Source organism: Lathamus discolor, chromosome 10 (assembly GCF_037157495.1).
Source record: "Lathamus discolor isolate bLatDis1 chromosome 10, bLatDis1.hap1, whole genome shotgun sequence".
NCBI lineage: Eukaryota > Metazoa > Chordata > Aves > Psittaciformes > Psittacidae > Lathamus > Lathamus discolor.
Window position 1 is genome coordinate 3,311,277 of NC_088893.1, and position 23,730 is coordinate 3,335,006.

At 49.9% G+C, this 23,730-nt stretch overlaps 1 protein-coding gene across 1 annotated transcript in view; it reads left to right on the forward strand.

Moving 5' to 3' along the window:
* Positions 1-3,465: 3,465 nt before the first annotated feature.
* WWC1 (WW and C2 domain containing 1) overlaps positions 3,466-23,730 on the forward strand; it is a 69,830-nt gene continuing 49,565 nt past the window's right edge. The window contains exon 1 of the mRNA XM_065690260.1: positions 3,466-3,785. Within this exon, the coding sequence (XP_065546332.1) occupies positions 3,667-3,785 (119 nt within the window). The 5' untranslated portion in view covers positions 3,466-3,666. The remainder of the gene's footprint in view (positions 3,786-23,730) is intronic.

Below are 23,730 nucleotides of genomic sequence, written 5' to 3' on the forward strand. Positions count from 1 at the left end.
CTAGGTGAACCCGAAACTCTCAGCACTCCTCACATCTGCCCTTGTCTACACGACACTGTGCGTGCGCATGCACTGTACCAAACACTGGTGCCTGCAGGACAAAACCACAGATGCTTCAGCTGGAACAAGGGGTGCCAGGAGCTGTGGGACACGGGGCAAGACGCAGGCGACACCTGCCAATACCTCAATACCTGCCAGCCTCCAGAAACGTGGCTTTTAAGGAGCAGTTTGAAAGAAAACAATGAAATGGATTTACTAAAGTCTACAGAAAGAACCTTTCATGTTGGGACTAGAAAGTACAGCACATTGTGTGCACTCCTCCCTGCCTCCTGAGCGCCTCTCTCTTCCCGCCAGGCTGGAAACAGCTTTGGGAAGGAGGAAGGCTTTGGGTTACCTCCAAACCGCAATGCTCCATCTTTCCACACGTGGTTTGACTCTTTCTTAAATAACTAAAATGCCATTTGGAAACTGAACAAAAAATGTACATACTGTTTGGGGATGGGCAGGGTGGGAAGAGGCTTTCTGGAAAGAAAGATAAGGTAACCCACCACAGAAACAATATGATTGCTTCAAGCTGAACAGTGCTGGGAGTTTTAGACAAAATGTGGTATTTCAGGTAAATGTAATTGTTCCCTGGCAATTGGATTTAAACCTGTTTGTCCTCCTATTTCAGTTTAAACACCTGAAGATATCGGGTAGGAGACCAATATTGTGCTTTAGAAGCTTTTGACATTTGTGGTTTTGTTGTTCACAGTCTATTAAGAGTAGAGCTATTAAGAATAGACTATTCTACTAAGAATAGTCTGTTAGGAATAGTTTAGCTATAAAAATAAAGACTTTTGAATACATTAGGAAAAAACCCCAAGAAGCGAGCAAGCAGCTTCTCTGAAAGCAATCACCAGCAGAAAATGGCTGCTCTTGTTCCTGGATAATGTGTCACCCGGCCTGCTGTGGGCTCCACAAAGCTGGAGGGGCCACGGGCTGAGATGTGCAGCACGTGAGGTTGTGCTAGAGATGTTGGCCCCAGGGCAAAGAGAAAAAAGAGGTTTCTACAGACTTTGTTCTCTGCTCTGTTCTTCCTTTTTGCAGCGGTAAGAGCTCACCTCGGAACCAAACCTTCCCTTTCTTTGCTCATGAGAAAACAATCACCTGTTTGTTTATTGCTTTACAGTTCAAACAGGCTCTGATAACACTGAATTCTTTTGTTGTGAGTCTAAGTGGTAAAAGGGAGTAAGTTACCACAAGCACATTCCTGATTACATTCATAAATTCATATGGTTCAACGAGACGGCTTTTTATACTGAGTTAAATATAAAGAGGAGTTTAAAACCAAGATCTTTCGACCTGAGTCAGAACTACCTGTAAATACTTTCCAAGGTATTAATTTCATAAGCTATTCTCTTTAAACATATTACACAATGACTTTTGTTCATAAACACAGTGGATGACATCTGGAAAAGGGAAGTGTTTGGTCAGCTTCTTCACAACCTTTCTCTGTACAATCTATGCACGTTCTGAAAACATGGAAAAACACCTTACAATGAAACATGCCTTTTGGAAGTATCTCTGTGCTTGAACATAGGACCACAAATACAGCAACACTAAAAAAAACACATTCATTTGTTACCACTTCGTAATACACTTGGTCTCCTGTAATATTTTAAACTATTTGTTGTTGCTGATTTTTTTCCCTTCTTACAGACCCCCCTTTTGAATGTCTTCAGCACTCTGCTGAGTGTTTTACAAAGAGAGAACCCCCATTATCCACGAGATTAGAAGCAGTAAGGAGAAAATGATGGCTGCAGGGAGTAGCCCAGTGCCCCACAGAAATCCATTGCACACCGCTGGCACCAGCCCAGGCTCCCGGCGGCGCTGGTGTCTGCTCGCTGGAGCGGCACTGCTCCCAGTGCTCCCAGCCTTTGCTTCCAAAAGAAACCCAAGCTTCATTGAGAGCTGTGGCAGATACACTAGTTATTCCCTTATTCCTGCTTTTTTATTAATTCAAAACCCTTCTACGTGGTCCTGTTACAAAAGCAACGCATTTAGTGGCTCCCTCCAAGCCTGGCTTCAGATAAAATGGGGTTAAATTGGGCTATTTTCCAAATGCCTCACTTTCAGTTTTACTTGTCTTCATTTTCTTCCCTGCTCAACCACTTCATCAGCCAACTGCTACTGCATTCTGCTTCGGCCTCTGGAGATTTAGCAGTTCTGACTCCCAGCAGGTTGTCAGAAAGCATGAAAGAAGTTATCTTACCCTCAAAATCTGGCACAAAAAATGAGATGTTATTTCTAATTGTCTTTCTTGCTTTTACTTTCCCTCTCCAGCCCTTCGGGGCTCCCCTCTTCCCATCCTCCAGTTTCCCTTTCCACCGCTGTGCTTGGCAGTGATCCCCGCTCCATTCTGCTGTTTCAATAGCTGGAGCTCCACCACGCTTCTTGCTGTTCCCCCACCCTGGTCAGCCGGTGCCTGGCGCTGGACGGTGCTCCCCAGGGAGACGCCATCTCACGTAAAGCTCCTCTCATTGCCCATGGTAGCGCGTGGCCCCGCCATGGCATGAGCTTGTGTGGTGCCGCCTCGTCACGGGCAGCCTGTTCAAGCCTACATGACAGAAATAAAGGCTAAATTACTGGGCAACAAAGCTGGCGAAGGGCAATGGAGCTGGTGCAGGGCCTGGAGCCCAAGTGTGATGGGGAACGGCTGAGGGACCTGGGGGGGTCAGATGGAGAAGAGAAGGCTCAGGGGGGACCTGATGGCTCCCTACAAGTGCCTGACAGGAGGATGGAGCCAGCAGGGGCTGGGGATGGGACAAGAGGAACCGGCCTCAAGCTGCCCCAGGGCAGGTTTAGATGGAGCTGAGGAACAATTCCTGCCCCAGAGGTGCTCAGGCATTGGAACAGGCTGCCCAGGGCAGGGCTGCAGGCATCGGCCCTGCGAGTGCTCCCACACCGTGGAGATGAGGCCGCAGTGCCATGGGGCAGCGGTGGCCTTGGCAGTGCTGTTGGACTGGATGCGCCTGAGGCTCCTTTCCAACCCGGTCGATTCTGTGACCATGCAAGCTGGGGACGGAGGACCGAAGCGGGCAGGTCCCCACAGCTCCCCCCACACAGCACTCAGCCGCGCCGCAGCCGCGCTGCGGTACCCGGGCAGCCCGTGCTCGGGCCAGGGCGATGTCCGCGCACCCGCTGGGCTATGCCCTGCACCGGCGCTGAGGCAGCGGCCGCAGCCGCCGCTCACCACCCGCGGGCCCCACGGGCCCCGTCCGCCCGCAGCCGCCGCCGCCCGCAGCTGCACCACCCTCCCCGCCGCCAGGGGGCGCGCTCGGGCGCGCGCCGGCTGGGCGGAGCCTCCCGGAGCCGGCGGTGTGGGGCGGGGCCGCCGCGGCACTGGCGGGGGCAGCAGGAAATGGAGGCGTGAGGGGCGGGCGGGCCGGGCTCCCCGCGGCAGCGCTCACCGGGCCCTCCTCAGCCCGGCCCCGCCCCGCCGCGGGCCCGGCATGTGAGGCTGCCCGGCGGCGGCGGCGGCTCCCTGCGCGGCCCCGCACAGTTCCTCGCTGCCCGCAGGAGGGGCGGCCTGGCCCGGCCCGGCCCTGCCCTGCCCTGCCCTGGGGCCGGCCCCCGTCCCGGAGCGGAGCGGTGGATGGGGCAGCGCGGCCGGCGGTGGGGACGATGCCGCGGAAGGAGCTGCCGCTGCCGGAGGGCTGGGAGGAGGCGCGGGACTACGACGGGAAAGTGTACTACATCGACCACGGCAGCCGCACCACCAGCTGGGTGGACCCCCGCGACAGGTGGGCGGCGGCGGGCGGGGACGTTTGGGGCCCTCCTCGCCCGCTCCCGGGGCCGCTCAGGAGCGTGCCCGCGGCTGCTCAGCGACAGCCTCCCTGTCTCCCCGGCTGCCCGGCCGGTAGCTGCTGCCGCGCCTCGGCCGCGGCCCTGGCAGCGCGCTGGGCACCTGCCTGCTGCGCGGGCGGGGAGCGATGGCGGGAGCGCGGAGAGTTTCCCGGCTGTTGTCCCGTGCTCTCTCCTGCTCGCCGCCTCCGCTCCCGTCTCCGCTCTGCTCCCGCGTTGCGGCTCTGCCCCGCGCGGTGCCCGCAGCGCGAGTGTAACGCTGGGGGCAGCGGCAGCGCTGCCGCCGGAGCCGTGCGGGGCTGGAGCCCGCGCGGGGCACCCCACGAGAGCAGCGCTGGGTGGGGAGGCACTGACAAGGCGCGGTGAGGGGGTGTCGTGGGTTGCATCCTGCAGCGTGGCCCACCTCTGCAGGCAGCCCTCGGTGTGCGTGATGAATACGGAGGTCGTGGGCTGCAGGGTGTGTTTGTGATCGCCCCTGCCTGCCTCCTGCTTCTCAGCAGTTACCCCTTGCTCCGAGGAGCTCTTTCGCTATTTTGCTGTCTTTAAAGAGTAAGGGAAACAGAAAACTGTCTACTGTTCAAGACCCAGGTCGCTTTCCCAGACTTACTCTGTGCTAGCATGCTCTGGTTCTATGCTGCAGGGAGTTAGAATAAGCCAGCATACCGTAGCTGGAGCATGCTGGAAACTCAGCTACCGCATCACTGTTGAAATCACAAGTTTCTAAATTTCACATTTAGTCCTCTGTTAGCTGAAGTTCCCAGCCACAGCAACTCAAAAATCTGTCTTGATGAGCTGGAAATTCCAGCTATCGGAATATGCGGTTGATTGGTGATAAATTTTACACCTCCCCTATGTGACAGTGAGTGTTCCCCTTGTACTGGGATTCCTGAGTTTGGTTTCCTTTCTTCCAGCAGTCCCTCAGAGGGGCTTCCATGCTTGGTGGGGTGTCAGTACTTTGCTTCTCTGCAGTTCTACTTGGATGTGTTTTCGTTAACCAGGGAAGTGAATGATTGTCCAGTTTTACAAATGTCAATGAGTGTTCTGCATTCCAGGAATAATCCCTGTGTGTACTGTACACAAATGTAACCTGCTGCTGGCCAGGGGTTGGAACTCATTTTGGGGCGTTTGTTTCAGGAATGTGATTGAGAAGGGCTGGTAAAATAGTTGTGTCAAGGTGTGTTTTGTAACCTTCCTGAAAGTCAATACAGGCTGAAATGAGGAATGCTTTCCTGGCATCTTGGTTTTGTTACAGAGAATGAAGACAAGTGACAAATCTAATAGGCCTAATACTGGCTTATAAAAATTCTTGTGTGTCCTCGTCTCATGATTGAGAAATGACAGAAATTACTAAATGGTGCCTTATTTACACATGTGCTGAGCTGTCGCAGAACCATTACCACTCATCACTGGTAAGGGAGAGCATTCAAACCCATACTGTTTGTTGTACACATAGAAATACACCTTGTACACACGTGGCCCTGAGAGCTTTGCTTCTGAGTCACCTTCCAGTGGAGATACCAAGAAAACAAGCTGGGTTGAACATTCCCCTGAAACTCCTCAGGGCTTTGAAGTGTGTGTTGGTCCCACACTAACACCTATGATGTGACACAGCACTTGCCCATCACCTGGGGGACTGTGTGCTTGTGTGAGTTGAAACCCTGCTCTGACATCCAAGAAAGAAGTTTCTCTTGCACCTAATGCCTGCTGTCTAAGAAAACCAGCTAATGGGGAGCTTCTGATCAGCTCAAGTCATGAAATGACTGCTGCCTGCAGTAGTGAGCTTGGGTTTACACAGTGATTGTTGAACTTTCAGTGTGTTTTAAATATTTGTAAGCCTTGTGTTTTACAGCTCGGCGTTAAAACTGCTGCAGCAGAGAGGTTAGTCTGTGTGTTTGCTACAGTGCTTTCTGTGTGCTGTGCTTACACATCCTGTCTTTTACCCTGTGAAAAGTAATAAATATTAGGAAATGTGGCTGTTAATCTGTAAGAGGGATGTGGAGGAAGATGTATGGGCTAGGGCTTGCTCTGAACCCAGCTGCTTGTCAGTGGGACTGTACCTTTGTAATACCTGATCAGTTTATTCAGGGAACAACAACTGGTAGCTAAAGATAGGACACACAGGTTTTAAACCTTCCCTAAATCTTTCATTCCAGATTAATTTAGTGGAAATAAACATGAGCTGGGATACGATCTAGCTTCAGGGCATGGGCTTGCCTGTTGTTCTTGCGACAGCAGTTGGTGTTAGGTTTGTGGTCGTGCTGAGGCTGGGTTCATGGGCTGCTGGGAAGCCTGGCTGTGGACATACAGGGAAGACTGCAGCAGGGAAAGGGATGTAGGGGGTGAGGTGGTCTTGGACTGTGGAATCAAAAGCTGGGCTGGTGAGTTTCCAGCCTTGACGTAGCACACAGTACCAATCCTGCAGGTAGGCTGTTGGTAAGAGGGGCCATTAGACTTTGCCAGTAGGAAGTCACTGGCACGTGGTGGCATCTCACTTTCCTGTAAAGCTGACTTGAGTAATGTTCAGATGCCTGAAGCCTTGACTGGAGATGCTGCTTGTCAGAGCGCTTTTACCTCATAATGCTTAAGGGTATAGTAGCCTTCAGGGCAGTGCTGGAAACCTGTGGAACTAAAGCATTTGGGGCAATTAAATCATTTGAAGAATTTTGTGACTTCACTGTTACTGTTCCTGTGGGATGGTGTAAGAAAAAAGAATCGCGTTAACTTGCAAAGGAGTTCAGGCTAAAAAGCTGTAAGGCAGTTCTAGTGACGAGATGGGAAAACAAAACAGCCCTGCTGTGGTTTGCCTTGTGTAAAAGGAAGCTGGTGTAGCTGACTTCTTTGTAGATTTGTTAGTGTAATCAGAGATCAAACCTTACTGAGCTAGGGGAAGAAGTTTGTCATCCCTAGTGTTAAAAGCAAGCATGATCTTTGAGGTATGCACCAGTACAGCCTTCTGATAAAACATGCCACAGAGATGTCCCAGTGGCTTTCTTAGCACGGAGGGTGTGACTGCACTGTGACTGCTGTGCTGATGGCCAAACAGGATGTAAGGAAGGTGTCTGTAAAGGTTAGCACCAGCTGCTGCTGCTGCTGCTTAAACATCAGCATGAACAACACTGAAACAGCAGAGTGCCCCATAGGAGATTCCTGCTTTCAGCAGACAGGAGGGTTAGAGGTAGGTTCTGGTGGTTGCACTGTCCTTGGGTTCTTTACATTACTCTCCTTCAAACCATCCTGGAAGAGGATAGTTTTTTTTACTGCTCCTTGACTTTCATCCCAGAAGCTTCCTGGTTGCACTGAAGATCTGGAGATGCCTGGTAACCTGTACCACTCTCTGCTGTTTGTGTTCTTGTTCTCTTCCTACTGCCATGGTGGTGTAAGGAGTTGTTTCTAGGTTATTTTAGGTGGTGCTGACCAAACTTCTCATTTTACCCCATTCACTGGCCTCCCATTGGGGGTGAAAGCTAGTGAAATAAGAGCACTCCTTGTTCAAGTTTGGTGAAGCTGCTGAGCAGCAACAGATGTTTTCAGGTTTGGGAGGCAGAAGTGCCTCAGTCGATACCCTTCATTTCTTGAAGGCTGTTCCTGGTGTAAAGGATTGGAGATGTTTCTTAAATGAAATCCCAGATTCTGCAGTTGCTCCCTGAAATTCCTTCCTACTGCTTATGGAGGTTTTTCCAGTGTGAACCTCCAAAGTAGAGCTTTGGTAAAGAGAATTAGGGAAGAGATTTGCCAATGTTCAGGGCCATTATGTGCCAGTTTATGTACCGTCACATGTAGAAGACCTTGTCTATTTAAAATAGAGCCACCTATTTACTCAGGAAGGTTCAGGTTTGCCAAGCCTGAGGATCTTGATGGAGAAGAGCTTGGCATGTCGTATAGTGAGCATAAGAATGTAGCCATGCCCCTCTGGGTCTGCCTTCTGGACTTCTTGTGAAATACTGCCGAGTATTTAGTCTCCTCTGCAGTGTTCTGATCCTGAAGGTTTATCCCATTCCGCTTCATACACTTTGCCTCCAAGTTTCCTGTGTTCAAGATTTAGAAATGTGAGCATCAGGCTAAAATTTCCTGTGTAACTGTCCACTATGTGGATTACTTGCCTACAGCACAGCTCTCCTCACTGGAATAAAGCTAAACATAACTAACTTCAGTGTGGGAGTTCTCCAGAATAGAAGGGCTAGAAGAAGGGAGGGTGATGAAAAGCTGCAGGAATAAAAGGAGCTGTGCTTTTCTGAAGATGAAAATCAGTAAGCAGGAGAAGAGAGGGGAGTTCTTGGAGATGGAACATTTCTCTTCCCTAGATCTTCTTTCATCAGCAGCAGCAGTGTAGGTCATGCAGCTGAAGGCTGTGAGTTTGATGCCTGCTGTTGCCTTTCCTTACTGATAGCTAGCCAAACACGCTGTCATATGTGTGTGTACTGCTGCTTTCTCATCTTTACATTCCCCAAAATAGCTATTTCCTAAAGCACAGGCAGTTCAGTGTGTGCCCACAGAAGCTGGTGAGAACCGTCTTCAATGAGCACAGAAGCATGACAGAAACTCAGTCCTTACAGTCACCTCAGTGCTGTCTCTGGACAGGATGTCTTAGTGTGTAGGACTTGAGCTGCTGTTAGTTTTATTTCAACAGTAAATGAGAATGAACTGGTTTATGTAAGTGCTCATGTACAGTGAGACAAGGACAGCGAGTAAGATTATGGTGACATTTGCATTTTATTTAATTAATAATATCAAGAGTCTTCTAAGATGCATTAACATAGGTTGCCCCTGGAGCTGGAAAAAGTGGATTGGAGCTGAAATCAGTCAGACGTCTCCAGTTACGAAAAATCAGTGGGTTTTTGTAGAATCACAGAATCAGCCAGGTTGGAAATGATCTTTAAGCTCATCCAGCCCAACTGTTCCCCAGCACTGCCAAGGCCACCACTGCCCCACGGCACTGAGGCCTCGTCTCCACGGTGTGTGAACACTTGCAGGGATGGTGCCTGCAGCCCTGCCCTGGGCAGCCTGTTCCAATGCCTGAGCACCCTCTGGGGCAGGAATTGTTCCTCAGCTCCATCTAAACCTGCCCTGGTGCAGCTTGAGGCTGCTTTCTCTTGTCCCATCCCTTGCTCCTTGGGAGCAGAGCCCAGCCCCTGCTGGCTCCATCCTCCTGTCAGGCACTTGTAGGGAGCCATCAGGTCCCCCCTGAGCCTTCTGTTCTCCAAACTGACCCCCCCAGGTCCCTCAGCCATTCCCCATCACACTTGGGCTCCAGGCCCTGCACCAGCTCTGTTGCCCTTCTCTGGACACACTCCCCTGGGACTGGACCTTTGCCCCTGAGGCTGGTGGTAGGGTGTATTGATGGCTTTGGAGCCTGCAGGGGCTGCTTCAGAGCCAGTGTGCTTCCTTCCTTGGGTAAACTGGCTTCCATGCTGGGGAGGGTGGCTGAAAACAACAGATAGGATGCTTTGTCACAGGGGCATGGATGCTAAAGGTGTGGTACACACACGTGTGTAGTGACAGAGGATGTTGACAGTGCTTTCAGAACTCCTCAAAGCACTATTTTATCTTCCTTCCCTATGGAACATGAAAAAAAACCCGTGAAGCTTTTTAAAGCTCAGCAGCTTTTTAATGCGTCTTGGGGAATTCCGAGTCTCAAAAGATCAGAATTGCTTTTGAAGAAATCTCTGTAAGTCATATTGTTTAGAAGTATGTAGGTTGAGCTCCATCTTCTGCTCTGGCAAGGTCGTCTTGCTCAGAAGAGCAGACCTTTCATTTTGCCTCAAAAACTGATGGCTTGTGAAGTCAGTGACACTGCTATGGACTGGAAATTCATTTGGCAAGTGCATCAGCAATTTCATCCCTATATAAGCCATGTATTTTCATATAGAAGCAGTTGTCTTCATCTCCATCCAGTGGAATGGCAGGAAATTGGCTGGTAAATCCCACAAGACGTGGGTATGGCCGGTGGGGGGGTGGGTGCTGTGTTGGTGACCTGGGGTGGGTGCCTGGTGGTGTTGCTGATGGGGCACCTTGAGCTGCTGCTGCAGCCACAGTAAAATCCTCTATCAGTGCAGGGAGCACGGTCCAGGAGCTGCTCTGGATGGAAGCTGCTATTTTGCTGTCTTGTTCCAGCCTGTGCGTTGTGCAGAAGCCTGTGGGGGCTGAGCGAGAGGCTGGGAGGTGTGGAAAGGGAGCTGGGTCCTATGGCAACCCGGGAATGCTGCTGAGGATGCACTTGGGAAGCTGTCCCCAGGCACTGGACCTGGTCAGGCTGTGCCAGCTCGGCTGAGGTGTTCCAGAGCTGGAGGTGTGTAGCTTTGCCCTGTGAGTCCTGATTGGATTTTCACCCCCTTGGAGCCTGGGTGCAGCCAGCAGTGGGGTAGGGCGTTTCCTAAATGTACAATTTGCACTGGTGTCCTCGTAGCTAGCATAGTTACAGGAAGACGAGTTTGCAACAAGCTTTTCCATGTCTGAATCTGATTTTAAGTCCTCTAGTTTGTGCCAGAAAACCTACTGAAAGACATTGGAAGACTTGTCTAAAAAACTGGCAAAAACACTGGGCTCTTACCTCAGTTACTGGAGAAATCTACTAGTAACTGAATGATCCACATTCTGTGCTCCTGAAGGTGGCTGGGCGCTGCTAGGGCCAGGCTTCCACTCTTGGAGTGCTGAGGAGTGTCACCACCACACAGCATGTTCCTGCTCGCCTTACAGAGGCCCTGCTGGCCTGCCAGCACTGGAATGTGCTGGGCTTGGTTGTGTCAAACTGGAGAGAACTTCAAGTATCTCTTTAAGGGGGAGAGCTGGCTTGGGGCAGCCTGGCTGATGTTCCTTCTGTGCAGGGGCTGCTGCCTGGACCTCGCAGGGGCTGCTTCCTGAACGTGCTGGCCTTTGTGCCACACCAGCAGGACAAGTGCTAGCTGAATGAATGAAGGAGGGTGGCAGCAGCTAGGCAGTCAGGCGGAGGTGTGTACACCACTGCTGATGCACACACATGTATGAGAGCTATGTAGATTGACCACTTCCTTGGAGAGAAATGCTGGCTGGTTGCCATTGCCGAGACCTGTTCAGTAAGGTGACGTGCTTGCCTTATGGTAATGAGGATTTAGCTTCAACTGCTCAAATAAACCCCAGAGTTCTTGTTCCCAGAGCCTAAGGTTACTGTTCCCCCCTCCTTTTTAAGCTACATGCATTTATAATTGGCTGAACAAACAGCAGACAAAACTGCTCCCAGTAGAATAATAACTGCTTTTCACTGCCACTCATCCAGTCAAGTGACATCTGGAAGACTCTCTGGGTAGTCACAGGAGGTTTGGTGTGTAACAGGAAGATGCAGAGAAGCCAAATCCTACAGCTGTCAGTGTTCTCTGACTCTTCATTCTTTTGGATGGGTTCTGCTGCCTTGGCTTGTGCTCTGTTTGTGCTGGTACTCATGGCTTCCACCCCAGCCACAATGTTCTGCAACAGAAGTACCCACCACATTTAAAAAGCAGATGAATTGCTTTCTCAGTCTTACCGAGGTGCTGTGGGGATTAATTAGTTCTGACAAAGTGCTTTCTGGCTGGGATGTCAAGCTGATGTTTCAGGACTAATGGTATTGTTCAGCGAAACTCTTTAGTTCTCCACAAATGCCTAATCACTCTTGTAGAAGAATTTACTCAGTGGAGGAAAGCTTTATTGATTTAAAGCACGCAATAAACAGCATTGATTTGCAAGATGCAGCCATTCATATCTGATCCATGCAGAGCTGAAATGGAAGGTGGGAGTGAAAGTTATTGTCCCCACATAACTGTTTTGAACTGTGACCCTGAAACAACTAGCAAATTTCTCCTATGTGGCTTGCAACTGCCTTAATAGCCTTGGACTCAGAGCAGGGGTAGCCCCCTGCCAAGGAGAGGACTCTGCTGTTTCATCCTTCACAGCCCTACTACAGGATGGCCTGCAGAGGTGCTGCAGTGGCCAGAACAATCTTCTGGACCCTTACAGCTGCCCATGAAGACATAGGGAGCCTCAGAACTGCTCTGTGATGCTGTGCTGGTGGGTAACTTGCAGGGGATTTTGCTACTGCCAGGCACAAGTTGTGATCTCGTGTGACAGCTGAGCTCTGCAGCTGCCAGCACACAGGCTGGTGCCCCACTGCATGGGCTGTCCCCTGGCCATGCAGCCCCCAGGCCACCCAGGCCATGAGCCCTGTGGCATGTCCTGCCAGGGGCTGGGGCAGCTTGGCACTAGCAATCTGTTAGACCGTGGCGACCATGGCACTGGCCTGGGAGTGAATGGGGAGAGTCCTCCTGCTGACAGCTTCATCCTGGATGCCTGAAGTTCTCATAGTTGGACTGTTTGAAAGATTGAGTATGTTTTGGAGCTGCTTATTCACATTATCTCAAAGGGAATTTGGGTGGGGATGATAATGGAAAGTATTTGACTGTCACATGTGATGCAGCTCTGCAAATTATCCAGTCTGCTTCCTGTGAAGTATCTGGGCTTGATGGCCTGTCTTGGGTGGTGCTGGGGCAGTCAGCCTGATCCAGGCTGCAGGGAAGCTCATAGTAACCGCTTTGGGAGGTGGAGTTTATCGTACTCATGTGGTAGCCTTGCTGTGAGCTGCTGAAGTGCCAGGGAGGAGATGTGATATCGCATTGCGAGTGGGGCAGCACCCCAGGAATGGGGTGGGAGTGGGGCAGTGGCTGTCCTGTGCTGGCAGGGCATTGCAGCAGTGCTCCTGGGTAATGCTCACCCTGATGCTGCTGGCCCTGAGATGCTCAGCCTGTGTGCTGCCTGGTGCACGGGGGCTGAGGATTGCTGAGGCACTCTGTGCCCTGCATCTCACATCACTGATGTGAACGTGACAGATGTGCACACAGGGGAAGGTCCATGCTCAGGTAGTGATGCTGCTCTGGTTTCTAACTGTCAGACTGTGGTAGTGCTCTTTAGACAGGCTTCTGCTGCAGCCTCTAGCTCCTCAGCCATCTGATGTGACTTTGATTCAGCCTTCTGGTTCCTGCTGTTTGGATGGGAAGAGAGGGGCTCAGGTACCCTTCTTCGAAAGGTCTCTGCTGCAGCCTCTGTGTTCTTCCTAGGATTTCTCTAGATGTTCCTTGTGACTAGTGGAGTGATGCTAATGATGCAGCTTCATGGGCTGCTGCAGCTCTGACTTAATTTGTGTATGGCAGGGATAGAAAGTTTTCTCAAGGGAGAACTTCCTATGAAAAGGAAGTATTTTAAGGCAAAATGGTATGGTTTATCTAAATCAGGATGACCTGTTCTGTGTACAGCATTCCAGATGAGCTTTTCAGATTGAATTTGTTTTAATAAAATAATAATTTAAAAAAATCCTTCATATGAAAACCATTTTTGTGTTGCAGTTTTTGGCATGGGGAAATCAAATCAGCACTTTGAACAGACTGTTTTGCTGGAGCATATATGTGATGATGCTCGTTTCTTGGATTAATGGTGTGTGTTAATCCTGCAGAGAACAAGGAAGCTAAACTCCCCTGTTGAGTATCTCAATGAACATTTCTCACTGTCTGATCTCTCTCCAGTTGTCAGTTCACCTACCTGTTGGGGTTTTTCTGGAATTCCTTGAGTTTATCTCCACATCCAGCTAACCTAAAGAGCCTGTCAGCCAGCCAGGAGCAAGCCGGGCTTGCAGTTTGTCTTATGTCACTAGGAAGTGTTTCACACCTCAAGATCCAAGCATCAAAGTTCAACAGTCTTTTGCCTTGATGGGTCACTGACTACTCAGTTCTTACCTGGACACACACATGAGGCTCTGGGCTATTTAACAGCTAATTCTTCAAAAGTAAGCTTTCCAGTATTCTAGAGATAGGCATATTTGCCTGGTGAAGAGGTTTCTTTACAGGTCTCAGTGGGTGTTATTCTGTTTTATTTTAATCTGTATGTGCAGGAGAGTGAAATGTGAGGGCTGCTATCATGGCCCCTGGCTTTATGTGGCACTTCCTAACCTTCCGCTTTGTTTGCTTTTTCAATTTGAGTGTAGAAGCTTCCAGATTTAACTTCACTCTAGGCTGCCAAATAGCAAAGTGGTATCTTTTCAGTTGACACAGCCTGTAGTTCTGAATAAAGGTAGTTCCATTGTCATATGTCGTCTGTTCGTTTTTCATAGACTATTGTACGGCATTGCTAGTTTCTTATGCTGCTGGCTTACTACTAGTTCAGCTTAGATGGTATCTGCCATCATATAATCATTGAATAGTTTGGGTTGGAAGGAACCTTCAAGCTCATCCAGTTCCAACCCCCTGCCACAGGCAGGGACACCTTCCACTAGCCCAGGTTGCTCCAAGTGCCATCTAACCTGGCTTTGAACACTGCTGTGCTTGCTTGCCGGAGGTTTTATGCCCCTTGGGCACTACTCTTCCTTCTGAGGGTTTCTTCTTAAGGAAAAGAATGTATGGGGGCAAGGGGAGGCGTGTGGGGCAGAGGAACCTGGCTTGGCCACCTGCAAAAGGGTGGCATGGATAAAAATCTCAGTTCGACGAGCCAAATTTGCAACTGAACGGTCAAAGTCCTCCACTCAGGCTTGTCTTCACCCAGCCTTTGTAAATGCCACTCTTTTCCCTATAGCAAATGTCGTGTGTTGTTTTCTCGTCTTTGTACTCCATTTGTGCAGCAGTCTGTAGCTAATATCCATAATGCTTCCTAGTTTATTTTTCTGTCTGCTTCCCAGATACAGTTCCGAAAGTTGTGTTGCATCTTCAGTAGGTCTGATGGGCTGGTGGTCCCTTCACGTGTGGTCACTAAGGGTTTTGAGGCTGGTGCTGTGGTGGTTGTTCCTTCCCATCAGAACAGATCCCTTGATTACTGGAGGATGACATGACTGCAGCTGAACATGCTGAGTTTACAGCCTGGTTTAGAACTGTGACACAGAGACTACTTGGGGATGGGAGGGGTTGGTCTTGTGTCAGCCCATGTCCCATTGTGTCTCGTGGCTGCTGGCAGAGCCCTTGTACCCTTAACCACAAGGCAGCAAGATGGGGCTGGGGCGTGACGGCTGTTCCCATGCTCTGAACAGAGAGCCAAGTGACACCAGGTTCTTGGAAAAGGGAGGCAGCTGGTGCAGGCAGCTCCCTGGGGCTGAGGGGTTTCCTGTGGAGTAACAAACCAAGTGGTAACTCATACCCGTAATCCATCTGCTAGGAAGTCTGCTTGGGACACTTGCTTCTGATGGAGTGCTGCATGGTGGTGTTTCTTTGCAGTCACATCGATTACAGAATAGATTTGCAAACTAAATCATTTTAACAATGACCTTTAAAGGCATCATTGTTTGAATGACTTCCTGGGAACAGATGGGCAGATGTGTGCAACACCTCAGAATGACAGTAGTGGCTCTCACTGTAAGTATTGAAGGTGGGCTGAAATCCTGCTTTGCTCCAGCTGCCTTCTGCTTGGCCTGGATACCTGAAGAAAGCTGTAGGGAGTAATGGAGCAATTAAGGAATTTACAGCAAGTCTTACTGTTTCTGTTGCTTCCTAGGTGCTTACGGAGGGTTTACTTCCGCTTAGCTGGTATTTTTTGCAGTTGAAGGCAGGCTGTTGACCTGTCATTCCCTGCCTTTGTGTTCCCAGCTCTGATGCTCAGAGCATTCTTCTTTTCCAGTGATTGTTGCTTCTCCTTTCTCTCTCTCAAGCTGTGTAACACTGCTGCTTAGTTCCCTTCTGGCCATGCTTGCAGGCTCTGTAAAGCCTTTCATAAAGTAAGCTTTTTGCCTGATGAGAGAAGGAGGTTTAGAGTTTGGAGGTTTTTTAGAGTTTAGAAAAACACTGTGGATAATGGATTCCAAAAATGCAAATTTGTTTAAGCAACTCTTTAAAAAGGAGGGAGGGAGGAAGGAATTGCAGATTAAAACCTGTGTTTATGTACACGTAGAAGCTGGAGGCAAAGCAATCCATTCGTAAATACACAATAGGATTTATGTCATGGGGAGAAGTGCTACATGCATATTCATGTGTCATTTGCAAATCCCTTGGCGATTAAATACTTTACTCCAAACTCTACAACTAAATAACCTTCTTGTTGAAATGGGATGTCCAAAGGCTCTAATGCTTCTCCAGTGGAAAGGAAGGGCTGGCTGGTGTAATAGATCTGATACTCTCATTTTCAGTCTATTAAAAGATTTTTTGGCGTGCTTTGGGCATTATTTTATTAGGATGATCAGTAAGTCTTGAACAAAACATGTGAAGTGGAGACTTGCAAGAAATATTGTAACTCTTACCATGCTAAAAGAAGCAAATAAGCTTGGAAACTTGTTTTTTTTCAACTGATTTGAATGTCAAACAGCTTTGTCCAAGTTTTCATATCCTGTAGGTAAGGAAGGAGGCAGATGGATAAGAAAGCTTGGAGTGCTGATGCTTGAAAGTAGCCTTTGTACAAGTGAAGTGAATTGCCTTCAAAGGATGCAGCCTCAGCTCTTCATGTAACAGTAAAAAATGAATGTGAGTGCACTGTTGCTGATGCTTTTGGTTTTTGAAAGCTTTAAAGTGTTATAGACAAAGTATACACCTTCCAATGACAGCAGTGGGGAGAACACTGCTATAAGAACAACTGTTCCTGCCACTTGGGTGGCTGTGTGGTGAGTGCTCTATAGCAGTGCAGTGTTGCTGGGCACGGTGGGGTGATGCCCTAAGATCAGTGACTGAATGAGCCTCTGCAATAGGATGGCAGCTGAGTTCAGTGTATGCCTCCAATGCCACTGTGTTAAGATGATGTTGGAACATACCATGCTCCATGCCTGCCCCCATCTTCCTTGAGTCCTTTCACAGCTGGAATTAGTAGGTTCACAGGCCTCTGCCTGTGCAGTGGGCTGGGGCCAGGTAGCACTGCACTCTGTGAGCTGGGCGTTGCTATATTGCTGTGCCGGTTACTGAAGAACCATTTCGGGGGGGGGGGGGTGTTAATGTTTTGCTCAGATTTTAAAACTAGGCCTAAGCATGTTCTGTTGCATCAACGTAAATTCCCTGTCTGGGAATTTCCCTTTGAGAAAGATGTAGTTTATTCTTTCATTTGGACCATCACAAAGTGTTACTGCGTTCTCTCCTGTTGTTCCTGACGGGTCATTTTGGAGTTGCTCCTTTTTGGGCAATTGAGCTTTATGAGCTATTCCTGCTTTGCACAGCAGTTCCGTGTTGGGAAGAATATAAACTACATCCGTGCTGGATGGGGAAAGCCAGCAAAGTTCTCGTGTTCTTTCTTCCCCACTGAGGTTAGCCCTTCTTTGAAAGCTGTGTGGTCTGATTTAGTTTTCCTGTGCCTGTTTTGTAACAGCCCACTGCTGGGATGCTTGATTGAACTGAACAAGAGAACAGGGCAGTGCACTCAATTCACTAAGGACTGGGTATGCATTTTTGTGGCTGTAACAAATTGCCCTTTCAGTCCTGTTTCCTTGTTGTTCTCATTTGGTCACAGGTAGGTTGTGCTCCTCGGTGATCAGAGCCCTGTGTTGCCTGTTGCTGTCTCGTGGTGATCGGGGGGCATGGAGCAGAGGCGATGTCCCTTTGGTGCCTGGGGGCTCTGCTGTACAAAGCTGAGCTCAGTCGATCTGAAATCATGTTTCCAGGTAACTGTGAAAAGTTGCTTTTACAATGAGCACTGAGAGTTTGTTGTTGTGTGCCATGTCACAGCATAGTGTGCCTGAGCTGTGGCTAGTCACAGAAGGGGATGAGAAGCAGTACTGGGTACCTGAAGAATATGAATTAGTTTAGAAAAGACAAAATAGGGGTAAACAAACCCAGTGTGTCTTAAACTGACCCCTGAGTGGGTGACTTCTTGGCTTTATATGATGGACACTACCACTCTTGTGGCAGCCTTCCAGTATCTGAAGGGAACCTACAAGGATGCTGGAGAGAGACTCTTCATCAGGGACTGTAGTGCTAGGATGAGGGGTGATGGGTTCAAAGTGAAACAGGGGAAGTTCAGGTTGGATCTAAGGAAGAAGCTCTTCTCTGTGAGGGTGGTGAGGCGCTGGCAAAGATTGCCCAAAGAAGTGGTAAATGCTCCATCCCTGGCAGTTCAAGGCCAGGTTGGGCAGAGCCTTGGGTGACCTGGTTTAGTGTGAGGTGTCCCTGCCCACGGCGAGGGGTTGGAACTGGGTGATCTTCCAACCCTAACTCTTCTGTGATTCTGTAACACTTTTCCCATGAAGCAGTTGAGATGCAGATAGGGCAATGGCTGGTGTGTGAGACCTGATGTTTCTATTATTGCGGGGCTGTATGAGCTGGTTTTATGCCAACATCTTGTATTATATATTAATGAGGGAAAACACAAGAGATTAATTTCTTAACAAAGTTGTCTTATTAAATGAGCATTGCTCAGGGGGAGGCTGGATGGGATGTGAATTTCGTTCTTTTCACCCTGCCTTTTACTAACCAGAAGTGTTTGCCTCTGGATCCCTCTCAAAAGAGTGCAGTGGAACACTGCTTGCAGCATTGTCACCGCTGGTACATTTGCTGGTGAAAAAGGCTTTGTCCTAGAGCTTGGTTGTGGCTGAAGTGCACCATTTAACCCTGCCCTCTTGTGCCACCAGAGGTCTGGCTGTGGGCTGCAGCAGGCTGAGGGGCAGTTGACCTTCCTGCTATGGAGGTGGGTGTTCTCAGCCCTGGTGCTCATTTCTCTCCTCACTGAACTGGCTGGCACGCAGAAAACTGCTCCCTGCTTTCTTGGCGCACCTGCTGCAGGTCAGTTGAAATGGCCCAAGGACTGCAGCAGGGACCTGTTGCATGGCGGTGACCTTCCTGCTAACCAGGTTTCCCTGGAAGCCCTAGCTCGCTCCTGAGCGGCAGTGGATGCAGTGGTGCTGTGCCTGGCGCTGTGGGTGCTGAGGCAGCCCTGTCCTTTGGAGTGTGTCTTTCAAAGCGGACAGCTTAAATATCAGACTGATGCTTTCTCAGTGCTGTGGGCTGTAATTTCATCTGCTACAACACTGTGAAGGTGACACCTAAAAAGGTATGTGCTTCTTTCTGTGTGTCCTCTCTGTACCTTCTGCATGCACAGCTGGAGGCATGGTTTTCCCTGCATGTTGGTCCTGCTCAGCATGTGGCTGCTCACAGCAGAGCAAAGCACTCAGCATCTTTCTCTGAAATGCTGTTAGAGAGAATTTAAATGTCATGTTCGATTCATCCCAAGCACTGCAGTTTCTGCGGTATTGCTCTCCTCTATCTTCTCTGGTCTGGAACAGTAGAAGCATCTGTTTATGCCATTGATTTGGCAGTTATTAAAGGACATTGATAAAGGACATTATGAACGGAAAGTGTTTGAAGGCTTCTGGCAGTTAGGTCTGGTGGTTTTAATAGTTCTGCAGATTCATCACTGATTTTGGAACCTGATAGCAGGTTGGTTCTCTGGGTCAGCCTGGAAGTTAGCTTAGAGACAAGGACAGCACGAGGATGTTGTTTGCCAGAGAATTCAGGTTGGGCTTTGCAGATAAGCTGAACTGTGAATAATGATTTATTTGGCTGAGCTGATGGAGTAAGTTAATGTGCATGCTGAGAAGTCTGCATTGATGCTATAGATCAGGGTTTGGGTAGAAAGAAGAAAATGGATAATACAGTGAAACTGACTGGCATGGGAGCTGGGTTCAGTGAGGTGCTGCTGGTGAAGTGGTATTCAGTTAAGCAGCAAACTTCAAACCTGTAGTCTCTTGCGATGGCTTGCTTAAGACCTGATGCATGGTGCTATAAGGCACAATGTCAGCTGCATTAAACACAGCTTTGAAAAAGAGGGGTGGAAAAGAATAGCTGAGATACTTCAGGTAGTGCTGTGTGTAACAGTGATGGTTGTATCCTGAGAGCTTCAGTGGGTTACAAACAAGCTGCTGTGAGACTAGAGGAAGCAACTTGCAGAGTGCCTGGCACCATTTGGTTGGAGAGCAGCACACATGGTGTGTGCACCCGCAGTGTTCTGGTTTCCACAGCACTTCCCACCTCCTGCCTGCTTTAGCATCACCTCAAGGATCTTGCTACAAATACTCGTTTTCCTGGGTAAGACTTAAAATGGGATTTTACTGATTCAGCTGCTGCTTATCCTTTGGCAGCTCTAAAGGCTGCAAACCCTTTCTAAAAGTGTTAGCCAGCTATGTAGGGTCTGGGTTGTGTATAGAGAAGACTGGTTTTGAAGCGATTGCATTTCAGACCCTTGCTCTCTGAGTTTCAAGGCAAGGTCCTGTAAGCTAACTGGAGATGGGCACAGCGCACATGTACAGGAAGACATCCTGCTCTGGAGTTTGACATACCCTGACATCTCCTTGTGGAGGTGTTACCTTGGAAATCCCGTGGTGCTGATTTCAATACTCAAATTTGCAAGCACTTCCTTGTGTGAACAAGGTGGGTGTATGAAAGAGCTGAACACAACTGAGTTGCTTGGCTCTTAAGCATGGCTTTTGGGGAAGTAGTACTGCCTCTTGTCCTGTTCCTCTGGGAAAGGCAAGGTGTGCTCTGGCTGGTGGCTCTGGTGACACAGGGGCATTTAATACCCCACAAGATCATCTCAGGAGTTAAATGTCTTGTGCTTTAAAGCCCCTGCAGATGCTGTGACTTGTCTGTGAGGTTGCTGTACCAGGAGAGCATCAGGATATCTGCACCATCTGCTTCTCCTGGTTGCACACCCTGCGTTGAAAATGGGGAGCACGTATACCCTGCTCCAGACGAGCAGGTGCTGGGGTTGAGATGGGATAAAGATATGATTTGCTGCTGTACCTTGCTAGGTCTGTTGTGGTCTCTGTGAGGTTTTAAGAGCTTATTTTGACCAGCTCGTGTTTTCCAAGCCAATCCTGATCTTAGAGTTGGTGCCTTCTGCTACTTCCCCTGACGTGCAGGGAAGAGTAATGTGTGAAAATGGAGGTGGTTTGGCTTGATTCATTATGAAGTCTCTAAATAATACCTTGTGCTTATGCACAAATACTTAAAGTCCTTGTCTATTTTAGAACTGAAGTTAGATTATTGGGCTAAATAGCAGTGCATTGAAGGTAAAGAATAGGAAATCAAGTGCATCCCTTTGAAAGCATAGCATAATGTATAGGTATATGATTCCTTAGGATAGGGCTTTCCATAGGATGGGACATGCTATGGCTGTGAAGCCAACTGAATTAGGGGGGTAGAGCTCACCTGTGGGTAAGGTTGCGTATTTGGGAGGCCAAAGGAAAATCCTCAGCAGAAGAAATTCTTTTAACAATTACCAGAAACACCCGTGCAAAACATAGCTATTGCTCTCTGGTTTTACATCAGCAGCACACAGATGCTTTGTTGATGAGTACAGGGATGAGAGCAGCCAGCTGAGGTGCTGAGCACAGGTAGGTGCAGGCAGCCCTGTGGCTTGTGCTGTGCCACTTGCCATGAGCCTTTGCTGCTGCTGCTGCTGCAGCATGGGGCGAGCCCTGCTGTGCTGCAGTCCCTATGCTGCTGGGCACCCCCTGGTGCTTTGCACAAAGCCCTGTGGCACTGGATCTGCCCCACTCTGTGCTGCAGCCCTTTGCTTCACAAAGCGCCTGTGGCACTGCCTGGCATCAGTGGGAGCAAGTCGGGCAATAGTAAATGAAGACAAAGTGGCTGAAGGGGAGAGACAGCATCTGTGATGTGCCATGGCGTTATCTGCCTGGCCAGCACGAGGACAGGGATGTCCATCTGGTAGGGGGCTTGGTGGTGAGGAGCGGCTGCTGCCATGGAGCTGAGGTCCTGCCAGAGTGCCAGGGCCCTGCTGCTGGCATTGGACCTGGGACAGCCGCACTGTGACAGAGCTGCCGAGCTCTTTGTCTTCACAGCCCTTCACCTGCACTGCTGCTTTTTCCTTGCTAACATCACTCGTACAGAATATGGCTTAAATACTATGCTGTGCTCTGCTTTTGAATGCTTGAAGTGGTAAAAGAGGGAATAGGGAATTTAGATGTGGGGGGAGTGATCTCTGCAGTGGGGGCTCACATGCAGCCAGTCAGGCTCTCCAGGGCTCAGCTTTGTATTCAGATGCGCTGGCCTGCGAGCTGCAGACATTCCAGATACTTGCGTTCATTTTGGCTGTATCCAGGCACGCACTCACAAAGAGCAAGATGCGTGCAATGAAGTATAAATCCCGTCCTCTAATGACTCAAAGCACTGTTGTGCGCACATACATGCTTAACAGATTGTATAATTAGCTGGCTTTGTAAGCAGGCGGCATGTATGATTCTTCGGTAGTTATCCAGAAATCTTGCCTGGTGTGGGGAGTGTCTGCAGGTCCGGAAAGCTTCTTGTATCCATGTGGAGATGACTGCTGGGTGCAGGAGAGGGGCTGCCCTCCTGTGCCTGCAATAGGAGAGGGGCTTCTCAGGCCCAGCACCACCATCTCTGCCTTCCCCCTGAGCCCTGGGCTGGCATCAGCTCTTCCCCGTCGGCTTCTGATGCTGGGCTGGTTTGGTGGCTGCTGCTGTGGTGTGTGGGGACAGGGTGACAGGGGCTGTCCCCAAAGGCAGCCTCCGTGCCGTGCCTTGGGCTCACCAGCCATGTGAAGCATGTGTGCATGCTGTAGCATGCACAGTGTGAGTTACGGCTGCAGCTTAGGCCGTGAGTGCGATGGGGCTTTGTCCCAGGCTGCAGCCCGTTTTCCTATGAAATATTTAATTCGGAAACGTTAACGCTGGAGCTCTGGAGCCTCGCTGCAGGGTTGCTCTGCCCCTGCAGCACAGGCACGGCCGGGGCTCCTGGCGAAGCTGCTGCAGCGCTGTGCCTGCTCCCTCCTGGCAGAGGTGTTGCTGCCCCCGGGAACTGCCTGCGAGCAGCAGGGATTGCTGCCGCAGAGGAATGCGGCAGGTTGTGCCGGTGGGGTGGCAACACGCAGCGGGGCCCAGGGCTGCGTGCTTGGGATTGCACTGGAGCCGGGGCGGAGCCGGCAGGGAAGAGAACATGACCTTGAAAATCCTTATCGAGATGAAAAGGTGCAGTCAGCGAGCACATTCCTGCGCAGCGCAGCGCTGCCCGCCGGGTTGACAGCGGCAACAAACAGCTCCTTGTGCTGGCGGCAGGGGATGGCTGCAGCGGGCAGTGGAAGGGTGTCTGCTGCCCCCCGGCAGGGCTGGTGTGGTCTAAGGGGGTGTGTAAAGCCAAGGGGCCAGCTTCTGAAGTTGTTCAGTTATAAGCAGTAATGAGCGTGAAGGCAGCAGCAGGGCAGAGTCTGGCAGCTGAAGAACACGTGCCACTGGAGAGGACCAGTTTTAATTATGATTCCATGGCAGATGAAGCTCATTGACCAGTTTGGTACCCAGAAACGTAGTGAGCAGCCAGACAGCTCATCACAACCAGCCAGGGGGTTGTGGTTTCCCCCAGTGCTGCTTCTGTTCCTGACACTCCTCCGTTGCTGGTGCTGTGCTGCCTGCCGCATCCTGCCAACCCAACTGTGAATTCATGCACAGGAGAGCCTGCCTGCGCCTCTGGTGTGTTCCTGAATGGAAGCAGCTTGTGGGAGGGCCTGGAGGGTGCATCTGGGAGAGGAGCAAGGAAAGGGTGTGTGGGATGGGAGGTGGGAATGATGGGTTTAGTGGGAGTCACAAGCCATTAGCCTGGCTCAGTTGCTGATGTCTGTGCTGTGGATCTGACACAATTCTCCCTCCCTCCCCAGCACTAGCACGTGTTCTTGTGCAGTTATGCTGATTCAGGTTAAGAAACTGCATTGCCTAGAAACTGATCCTCTTTTAAAATGCTTTTTGGGTGCATTTAATCCCAAAGCACATTGCATGGTACAGATAAAGCAACCCTTGTAGTGCAAAAAAGAAACCAATGCTTACTGCTCTGACTATGAATGTGCTTTGAGATGATAGATGCTGTGTTCCTGAAGAAATCCAAGTATCACTGCAGCTTGACTATGACTGGGGCACTTCTGTTGCTGACACTGTCCTGCAACTCTGGGAGCAGGCACTTAAATATGTAGGTT